Here is a 10,580-nt window from a genome sequence, read left to right on the forward strand (position 1 = left end):
ATTCCCAGCCTGAGAAGTCCAGAGCCCACCCCCCCTCCCACACACACACCAGGGAGGAGAGCCAGTCACCCTGGATCCCAGGCTCCAGCTCCAAGGCTCCCGGCACTAGGAGCTATTTTCAGCTTTCATGCCCTAGGACAAGGCCAGAGCTAGTGTCTCCGGAAACTCTCTGTCTCTCGCCCGCCCGCCATCCTTCCCTCCCTCCCCCGCCTCTTCCTCTCCCGCTCCAGCTGTCCTGCCCTCCACCCTGCATTTCTACACAGGATGGCTCACAGACAGCTGCTCCCCGTGCCCACCCGCCACCATTCGATGGATGTCAAAGCAAGCCCTGGGGACTTCCCTGGAGGCCCAGCGATTAAGACTCTGAGCTTCCACTGCAAGGGGTGCGGGTTCGATCCCTGGTCAGGGAAATAAGATCCCACATGCCGCCCGGCACGGCCAAAGAAATAAATGAATAAAAAATAAAGTTATAGTGATGAAACAGCCCTAGTGGTGCAAGGATGGGACGTATAGCTCTATGGTAGAGAATAAAGGTCCAGAAACAGATAGATGAGAACTTGATATGACAGAAAGTGGGGAAATTAAGGAGTTTTCAATAAATGGCATTAGGACAATTGCATATCCATGTGGGAAAAAGTAAATTAGAAAAAAAAAAAAAGCAAGCCCTGGTCAGGTGTGACCTTGGGCCCAGGGCCATTGGCACACGTTGTCGTGTGGGATGTTCTTCCTTAGGCTCCTCTCTCCCTCCCTCCTGTGTCACTGTCACTTCCTCCAGAACCTTCCTGGACTCCCCTACACAAGCCCGGGGTGTGCCCTCACCCGCCCACCCTGGATCACCGGAATTCCAATCCCGGCCCACCCTTCCCCGCCAGGTAAAGAACTGGGCCTGGTCAATAAGACCGTAGAGGTCCTTGGCCATTGCTATTGCAGTTGGAATTGTTACTGTGTTTACACAGGGTGACCAACACCCGCCCCCAGTTTGCCCAGGACCGCTCAGGTTTGAGCACTGGAACTGTGGGGAAACCCTCATTTCTGGGGAACCCCAGAAGGCTGGTCAGCCTATTTAGGATGGATCTTTCACTTGAGATCCCAACCCCCGAGAGCCAGAAAGGGAATCTCCCCCCTCCTTCCATGGTAACCTTCATTCATTCATCCACTCATCCCTTTATTCAACTCCTTTATTCAGCAAGTATTTATGAAGCATCTACTACATAGCAGACACTCTTCTAGGTGCTGGGGACAGTAAACTGAGAAGGTATGATTTGTTACATGGGGATGATGTCTCGGAGACCACTGCAGGGCATGGGAGGTGGGAGAGGGAAGGGGCAGTTCTAAATGCAGGCTCTGACGGGACTGGGGCAGACCTTGCCCTAAGCCAGGCTGGTTGCTTCAACACAGCTGTCCTCACCCAGGTCCATCCTGCTTCCGCCTCACCCAGTTCTTCGGTGATGTCTGGGGAAAATCTGTGGTTGTCACAACTGGGGGGGAGGGGCCCCTGGAATCAAATGGGTGGGGACAGGGATGCTGCTAAACCCCACACAGTGCCCAGGAGGGGCCCCCAGCAGAGAATGACACCCCCCAAATAACCCCAGTGCCATGGGGGAGACCCTGCACTAATATTATTCAGACCCGCTGGTGCCCCTAGATTCCTGCACAGGCTGGGACTCTAACCGGGTCACCTCTGTTTCCCGAGGTGACCTAGAGTGGGGCAGCCAGGAGGGCTGAGTATCAGGGATGAAAATGACAAATCTCTGTGCCCACTCTCCCCGCCGCACCCCAGGGTCGATGACCTCTATCTCCTCCCTGTGCAGGTAGCTTTTCCCTGAGCCATTTCTTCTTGTCAAGGTCCCTGTCGCAGGTTATGTTCCCCGAAGATGACGTTGAGAGCAAGGATTGGAGTGCAGGTGGTTGATGTGAGACGTGCAGAGAACAGATACAGCTGCCATAGGGTCCTGCAATTCCACTCCTGGGCATAGATCTGGAGAAAACTCTAATTCAAAAATATACATACACCCCTGGGATTTCCCTGGTGGTCTAGTGGTTAAGACTCTGTGCTTCTGGTGCAGGGAGCATGGGTTCCATCTCTGGCCAGGGAACTAAGATCCCACATGCTGTGTGACAAAAAAATAAAGAGAGAAGGAAAGAAAAAGAAAGAAAGAAAGAAGAAAGAAAGAAAGAAAAGATACATGCACCCCAATGTTCATTGCATCACTATTTATAATAAGCAAGATGTGGAAGCTACCTAAATGTCCACTGATGGATGAATGGATAAAGAAGATGTGGTACATATATACAATGGAATATATTCAGCCATAAAAAGAATGAAATAATGCTATTTGCAGCAACGTCGTGGATGGACCTAGAGATTATCATACTAAGTGAAGTAAGTCAGAAGAGAAAGACACATATATGATCTCTCTTATATGTGAAATCTAAAATACGACACAAATGAACTTGTCTACGAAACAAAAACAGACTCACAGACATAGAGAACAGACTTGTGGTTGCCAAGGGGGAGAAAGAGGGAGGAAGGGTTGGATTGGGAGTTTGGGGTTAGCAGACACAAACTATTAAATATAGGATGGATAAGCTACAAGGTCCTACTGTCTAGCACAGGGAACTATATTCAATATCCTGTGATAAGCCATAATGGAAAAGAAAAAGAGTTTTATTTATAGGTTCCATCCCTAACTGAGCTGGCCCATCCCCTCCCATGGTTCTAAGTGCAGCCCGAGGCTGCAGACTTCCCACCGTGGTCTTCAGCTCCAGAGCAAGCCACCTGCAAACCAGCCGCATCTTCCCAGGGGCTGGCAACTCTCCTTTGCTACTGATTCCAAGACACATCCAGATAGCACAAATGTGACCATGAAAACAAACTCAGGCATGTTCAAATCAGGGAAATAACATTCTTATCTCTGTTTAGTAGTTGCTTAATTTTAGAACAGCTTAGAGTTACAAAGAAGTTGCAAAGATCTGTACAGAGTGTACAGAGTGCTGTGGACCCCCGACCCAGTAACCCTATTTCCAACACGTTAGTACGACATGCTTATCCAACTAAGGAACCGAGATGGATAGGTTATTATTAACTAAAGTCCACACTTTACTAGAATTTCCCTAGCTTTCCCCTAACAGCCTTTTTCTGTCCCAGTCTCCTCTGGGCTGTGACATTTCTCAGACATCCCTGGGTTTTGATACCTTGAAAGTTTTGAGGAGGACTGGTCAGGTATTTTGTCCCTCAATTTGTTTGTCTGTTGGTTTTCTGATGTTTTTCTTATGGTTGGGCTGGAGTTATGGGGTTTGGGGCGGAAGATCCAGACAGAGATAAAAATGTCATTCTCCTCAGGTCACATCATCAAGGATACACACCATCAAGGATACACACATCAAGGATACACACCATCAACGGGACTTGTGACAAACAATTTTACCCTTGATCACCTGACCAGTATCGTCTTTTTTTTTTTTTTTTTTTTTTTTTTTTTTTGCTGCGTTGGGTCTTCATTGCTGCACACGGGCTTTCTCTAGTTGCGGCGAGCAGGGGCTCCTCTTTGTTGCGGGCACGTGCTTCTCATTACAGTGGCTTCTTTTGTTTCGGAGCATGGGCTCTAGCTGTGCGGGCTTCTGTAGTTGTGGCATGGGGGCTCAGTAGTTGTGGCTCCCAGGATCTAGAGCGCAGGCTCAATAGTTGTGGCCCACGGGCTTAGTTGATCTGCGGCACATGGGATCTTCCTGGACCAAGGCTCGGACCCGTGTCCCCTGCATCGGCAGGTGGATCCTTTTTTTTTTTTCTTTGTTCCTTTTGGAACCAAAACTTTAATCTCAAGGAGTCTCACAAAACATATTACAAATGACAGCATGAAAAAAAAAATTGCACAGTAACTCAAAGTTCAGCTCTACAATATACTCATCTGGCAAGACAGGTATCTTGATAATCTCAACTTCCAAAAAACACTACAAAGAGCTATGTATTCATGTACAGCAATCACAGAGGGGACTTATGACCTAACTCAAAGGGAAACTAACTTCCTTGAAACTTCTTAGATTCTAAACTCACTGGACAACCTCTTGTCCAGTGTGAAGACTAGTGGAATTCTTAACCCTCTAATCTAGGGTAAGTGTGCGGCTTTCATTTCTACCTGCTGGCTTGTGTTCACAGCACCTTTTAAAGACTGCTTGCTTAACTACAGCTGCATACCATATCCCAGCTACAGAAAGTCTTTTCAATGTTTGCCAGTGTTGTTTCCATAATAATAAACATCACACTTTAGGTGGGCAGGAGTTAGAGTTTTATTATCAGTCTAGGCAAGACCAAAAATTCAAAGCAAATTCAATTTTGCTTAAGAGAACATTGTAAAGAAACAATTCTTCATATTACATGCCTCATATGACCCATTTCAAACCATAGAGAATGACACCTTTATGTGTCACTGTCCCAAGAGACAAACAAATGTGAACAGCTAAAACATTTAAAAAGTGCATCAAGCTTCAGAAGTCTCAAACGAAACTTGAATTTTCTGTACATACTCCTGTCAAATGAAGTTATTTCCTGTGCACCACTCCTCTTGCAAAGTGGTCTGCTATTTCTTTTCATTTGACCTGGATCGGCTAGGAGACCTAGAGAAAGATCGGGACGGCTTGCGATTTCTCTCCTGGGACAGTGATCTCTCTCTTCTCCTATATCTACTAAAGGGACCTGCTCCGGCTGCGAGAGAAGCTTCTCCGTCTTGGAGATGTGTGGTGAGGGGGAGGATTCCTCCTCCGATAATCATCTCGAGGGCGACGACCCCAAGAAGGAGGCGGCCATGATTTCGACTTCTCCTTTCCCCATTCGACAGGTTCACTCTACTTGGCAGCCACAGAGTGTTCTCCCGTCTAGTTCTCAGACAGCATCCGCTGCATCTCGGGGATCTTCATTTTCAACAAGAGCGAAGCCGGGAGGGTTTTTAGCAACCCACACACTTCGGAGTGGTCCATAATATCCTAAAGCTCGTTCGAATTCAGTCTTGTTACCACTGTTTCCAAGATTCCTTACATAAACGTTACAGTCCAACGGACAGGAATCCCGATGCAAGACCCTCCTGGCTCCTGGGTTTCATGGGCCACAGGGTGATCCCGGGCCTCTAGAATCTCGCAGCTGAATCGGCTCGCACAAGCTGTCCTGTGGGGATGCTTTTCCCCCTGTGTGTCCAGCCCAGGGCCCTGCTGTCTAGGCCCGACCTCCAGGGTGACAGTGTGAACCCCAGGTCCCTGGAGCAAACACTCAGAGCCCTGGTGACCAGACTCAGGGGGCTGGGGCGGCAGCTGGACATGTGTGGCCACCCTGGTGGTGTTTGGCCCCATCTGCAGTTCCAGTTCCAGCTGAGAAAGAGCCTCGCTGTGTTATTTTCTCCTGGTTGTGTAAGGATCCCCGGTGTCATTTGACAGAAATGTAGATGGTGTGTTCTTTCTCTCTTTTCTCCCTGCTTCCTCTCGTCCCTCGCCCCCTCCCTCTCCCCCCTCCCCGTCCCTCTCCCCGTCCCTCTCCCAACTCCCTCTCCACCTCCGTCTCCCCCTCGCTCTCCCACATCCCTCTCCCTCTCCCCACCCCCTCCCTCTACCTCCTCCCTCTCCCCCGTCTCTCTCCTGCCTCCCCGCTCCCTCTTCCCGCCTCCCCCGTCCCTCTTCCCTGTCTCTCTCTCCCTTCCTCTCTCCCTGTCCCTGTTTCCCTGTTCCGCACGCCCTCCCTCTACCTCTTTCCCTCTCCCTGTCCCTCCACCTCCTTCCCTCTCTGGAGAGGGAAGGAGGTGGAGGGACAGGGAGAGAGAGCAGGAGGCGGGGGAGAGGGAGAGAGAGGGGGGAGAGGGAGAGAGGGATAGAGGGAGGGAGTGAAAGACGTCTCTCCCTCCCTCCCTCCCTCCTTCTCTCCCTCCCTCCCTTTATCCCTCTCTCCCTCCCTCCCTCTCTCCCTCTCTCCCTCTCTCCCTCCCTCTCCCTCTCCCTCCCTCCTTCTCCTCCCTCTCCCTCTCCCTCCAACTCTCCCGCTCCCTCCGTCTCTCCATCTCCCTCACTCCCTCCCAGAGAGGGAGAGATGGAGAGGCAGAGACAAGGGAGAGGGAGAGATGGAGGGAGAGGGAGGGAGAGGAAGAGAGGGAGAGAGATATGGAGAGGAGAGGGAGAGAGAGGGGGGGAGAGGGAGAGGGAAAGAGGTCTCTTCCTCCCTCCCTCTCCCTCTGTCCTCCTTCTCTCCCTCTCCCTCCCTCTGTCCTCCTTCTCTCCCTCTCCCTCCCTCTCTCCCTGTCCCTGTTTCCCTGTTCCGCTCTCCCTCTCCCTCTTTCCCTCTCCCTCTCCCTCCACCTCCTTCCCTCTCCAGAGATGGAACGAGGTGGAGGGAGAGGGAGAGGGAAAGAGGGAGAGGGAGAGCAGGAGAGGGAGGGGGGAGAGGAAGGGAGAGAGGGGAAAGGGAGAGAGGGATAGAGGGAGGGAGCGAAGACGTCTCTCCCTCTCTCCCTCCCTCTCTCCTTCTCCTCCCTCTCCCTCTTCCACCAACTCTCCCTCTCCCTCCATGTCTCCATCTCCCTCACTCCTTCCCACATAGGGAGAGATGGAGGGAGAGGCAGAGATAAGGGAGAGGGAGAGATGGAGGGAGAGGGAGAGAGGAAGAGAGAGAGGGACAGAGGGAGAGAGAGAGAGAGAGAGGGAGAGAGAGAGAGAGAGAGAGGGAGAGCGGGAGAGGGAAAATGGTCTCTTCTTCCCTCCCTCCTCTCCCTCTCTCCTCCGACTCTCCCTCTCACCCTCCCTCCGTCTCCCCTTCTCCTTCCCTCGCCCTTTCCCTTCCTCTCTCCCTCTTCCTCCCTCTGTCACTCCCTCTCCCTCCATCTCTCCCTCGCCCTCACTCCCTCTCAGAGAGGGAGAGATGGAGGGAGAGGCAGAGACAAGGGAGAGGGACAGAGGGAGAGGGAGACCGGAACAGGGAAACAGGGACAGGGAGAGAGAGAGGGAGAGGGAGAGAGGGAGAGAAGGAGGAGAGAGGGAGAGGGAGGGAGGAAGAGACCTCTTTCTCCCTCCCTCTCTCCCTCTCCCTCTCCCTCCCTCTCCCTCCCTCTTCCTCTCCCTCCATCTCTCCCTCTCCCTCTCTCCCTCTGCCTTATCTCTGCCTCTCTGGGAGGGAGTGAGGGAGATGGAGAGACGGAGGGAGAAGGAGAGTTGGAGCGAGAGGGAGAGGGAGGAGAAGGAGGGAGGGAGAGGGAGAGAGGGAGGGAGAGAGGGAGGGAGGGAGAGACATCTTTCGCTCCCTCCCTCTATCACTCTCTCCCTCTCCCCCCTCTCTCTCCCTCTCCCCCCTCCCTCTCCATCTCTCTCTCCCTCTCCCCCTCCCTCTCCATCTCTCTCTCCCTCTCCCTCCACCTCCTTCCCTCTCCAGAGAGGGAAGGAGGTGGAGGGAGAGGGAGAGGGAAAGAGATAGAGCCAGAGCGTGCGGAACAGGGAAACAGGGACAGGGAGAGAGGAAGGGAGAGGGGGAGAGGGGGAGAGGGAGAGGGAAAGGGGGAGAGGGAGAGGGGGAAGGAAAGAGGGAGAGAGAGAGAGGGACAGGGAAAGAGACAGGGAGAGAGGGAGGGAGAGAGGCAGGGGGAGAGATGGAGGGAGAGGGAGAGGGAGAGGCAGCGAGGTAGAGGGAGAGAGGGAGAAAGGGAGAGAGAGAGGGAGAGCGGTAGAAGTGCTGAGGAGGGGGGCTCCCTCCCCCTCCCACTCCCATCCTCTCCCTACTGCTTTCTCTTTTTTCTGCTTCAACAAACACCAGGCGCCTTTTAGATCAGCCCTGAAGTCAACGTTGATGCTTGGACAGCCTGACCTCCCCGCTGACTTCCAACCCAGGACCACCGCTGGGAGATGAAGTCTGTGGGGCCCTGGGCGCAGGCTGCACAGGCACCTCCCCTGATGCCCAATCTCTCCTCGTTTACGAGGCAGCCGACACTCCCCTCCCTGACTCCCCAAGATTTGGGGCCTTTTTAATATGTGTCGATAATGCCATGAGCTACTATTTAACTCTTCCACGAGGACCCATCTCCCAAAATGCAGTGGTTTTCAGCCTTGGCTGCACTAGAGAACCCCCAGGGAAGGGAGAGACGTGTCTCCCTCCCTCTCTCTTTCTCTCCCTCTGTACTTCTGTCTACCTCTCTCCCTCTCCCTCTCCCTCTGGGGTGATACCCGATGAGCTCAGAATCGCAGATGGCCCCCCCATCCCCTCTCTGTGGCTTGCATGGGGGATGCACCTTCTCACTGTGGCCCGGGCATGGCCTTGACATTCAGACATCGGGTCCTGCATGGACACTTGTGTTTGTTCCATAGCGCATGTGGCTGCAGTCTGTGCTTCTGTAGATGGGGGCTGTGCGTGAGCCCTTCATCTTCCCCGCAGACACCACTGGTGCTCGCTCGGCCTCGCGGGTGATGCGGGGGGCATGGGGGACAGTCTTGTGTCCCCACCTTCTTGGGCTACAGACAGGCCACGCTGGTCCTGTGGTGACTGGGGGCTCCCAGGAGAACCCCACTGCAGACCAGAGAGGTGGCCCCAGAGAAGGTGGCGTACGCCTGGGGCCGGGCCTCATCAGTGAGCCACGGGTCACCTGCAGCAACAGGTGTCTCACTGTCCAGGGGCTGGGTGTTCGGGTGCCGTGGGGTTGAGCTACTGTCTGCACGGCAGCCGTGTTTGTCTTGTTGAGCCCGGGGAGGCCCCTTGGTGGCTCCTGGAAAGACTGGCCGCATTTCTTCCTGCCCTTGGCCTTAGAGCCCATCACGTTCATGCCGTTTCCAGTTCCAAAAGGACCTGTGTTAATAAAGACCACGTGTTAGGACAGCACCAAAGTGTCTAGAAATCCGGGCCAGGAGGAGGAGGGAGGGGGATTGGCTGTGCCCACCAGTGGCCTGGGAGCCCTGCCCGCCTGCAGAGACCTGGCCCGGGGCCCGCGGGGAGGGCATGGCCCTCGGTCCCCAGCGCCTTCCGTCTCTGGGTTCCAGGAGAACTGCGTGATCCTCAGGGAGCTGGTGAGGCTGCAGGCCCTGAAGTCCCGCCTGCTGGGGTTCCGCACGCATGCCGACTCCGTGCTGGAGATGAACATGGACAAGACCAGCCAGATGGTGGCCACTGTCCTAGGTAACACCGCCTCCCCCTGAGTCCCAGTGGGGACGGGGTCAGGCGGACCTTGACCGGACGTGGTGCTGCCTGAGACCCCACTGTGTCAGCCCTTGGGGGTCACCTTCCCAGACCCTTCATTCTGCCTCGAGGGGCACAGGGTCGGGGGTGGCTGGGGGGCCGCCCCAGGGACGTAGCCGAGCCTCTCCCCTCCGCCCGCAGGTGAGCTGGCCCAGAAGCTGAAGCCCCTCGGGGAGCAGGAGCGGCCGTGATCCTGGAGCTAAAGAAGGCCGAGTGCCAGAGGCGGGGCCTGCACTCTGACGGCCCCATCAACGCCTGGGACCTGCGCTACTACATGAACCAGGGGGAGGAGACGCGCTACCACGTGAACCAGTACCTGCTCAATGAGTCTTTCCCCATGCAGGCGCTCACACACGGGCTGCTGGGCATCTCCCAGGAGGTGCTGGGGCTGACCTTCGACCTGGAGGAGGGCACCAGCATGTGTCACGAAGACGTGAGGCTCTAAACGGTCTGGGACGCGGCCTCGGGCAAGGTCATCCATCGGCAAGTTCTACCTGACCTCTATCCTCGGTGCGTGCGTGGGGGAACCTGTCGGCCGTGGGCCGGGGCTCCTCTGTGGAAGCGGGGCCCCATCCACGTCCCTCCGCAGGGTGGGGAAGTCCGGGCACGCGGCCTGCTTCGGCCTGCAGCCGGGCTGCCTACAGCACGATGGGAGCTGCCAGATCGCCATCGTGGCCATGGTGGCCAACTTCACCAAGCCTACGCCCAACCTGCCCTCCCTGCTGCAGCATGATGAGCGGGAGACCAACTTCCACGACGTCGGGCACGCGATGCACCAGCTCCGCTCCCAGGCGCAGGGCTGCAGGCAGCGGGCGGGGAGGGCCCGGGCGTGCGTGGTCCTCAGGCAGGCCCTCGCCATGGGATTCTTTCACTGACATCACCCCGCACGTGGTGACGCCCTCGGTGTCAGCTTCCATCACCAAACCCCAGGCACTGGGCGCGTAAATAACGGAAATGGATGTCCTCGAGGCTCTAGAGGCTGGAAGACCCAGATCAAGGAGTCAGGGCTGGTTCCCTGCATGTTAAATACATGTACTCAAGAGTTGCCTTGAAAAAAGACAAAAGAAAAGAAAGGAACGTTGCCTGCAAGTCTGCTGACAGCCGGTGATGAGAACCAGAGGGAAGGCTCTGGGGCCGGGGGCGCAGTGCCCTGTGAGCTCGGGGGCTGCTGCCAGTCTCCGTGGAGGCTCAGCAAGTCCCAGTGACTTCCCCACGTGGGGGGCGCCAGCTGAGCGTCTGGGCCCAGGACCCACTGCTCGTTCAGTCTTCCTGTGGTCAGCCCTTCAGCCTGAGAGCGATGCTCTCACAGGCTGCACCGGGGCATGTGGGGACAGTTTACTGAGCTGTACAGACGTCACTACTGCTTTGGACCATTTCCGTCACCCCGAAAATG

The 10,580-nt window shown here is 55.1% G+C and overlaps 1 protein-coding gene and 2 pseudogenes across 2 annotated transcripts; 1 reads left to right on the forward strand and 2 right to left on the reverse strand.

The window, feature by feature from the left end:
- Positions 1-4,269: 4,269 nt before the first annotated feature.
- LOC125960455 (serine/arginine-rich splicing factor 3-like) lies at positions 4,270-5,340 on the reverse strand (annotated as a pseudogene).
- Positions 4,270-9,643, reverse strand: LOC125960359 (death-inducer obliterator 1-like). Of its 2 annotated transcripts, XM_049693831.1 has the most exons (3): positions 9,504-9,643; positions 8,926-9,078; positions 4,270-8,800 (listed from the first exon to the last, which is right to left on the reverse strand). In XM_049693831.1, exon 3 carries the CDS (start codon positions 6,853-6,855, stop codon positions 5,380-5,382), a length of 1,476 nt encoding a protein of 491 aa, XP_049549788.1. In that variant the 5' UTR covers positions 6,856-8,800; positions 8,926-9,078; positions 9,504-9,643; the 3' UTR covers positions 4,270-5,379. The 2 variants fall into 2 exon arrangements, with proteins under 2 accessions (XP_049549788.1, XP_049549787.1); XM_049693830.1 differs by lacking the exon at positions 8,926-9,078 and having other exon boundaries at positions 9,504-9,635.
- Positions 9,091-9,920, forward strand: LOC125960456 (thimet oligopeptidase-like; annotated as a pseudogene).
- The last annotated feature ends 660 nt before the right edge of the window (positions 9,921-10,580 follow it).

This window comes from Orcinus orca, chromosome 11 (genome assembly GCF_937001465.1).
Source record: "Orcinus orca chromosome 11, mOrcOrc1.1, whole genome shotgun sequence".
Taxonomy (NCBI): Eukaryota; Metazoa; Chordata; class Mammalia; order Artiodactyla; family Delphinidae; genus Orcinus; species Orcinus orca.

Excerpts from the sequence above, each read along its gene's own strand:
- LOC125960359 (XM_049693831.1), bottom strand. The coding sequence starts at position 6,855 with ATGGAGGGAGAGGGAGTGACAGAGGGAGGAAGAGGGAGAGAGGAAGGG.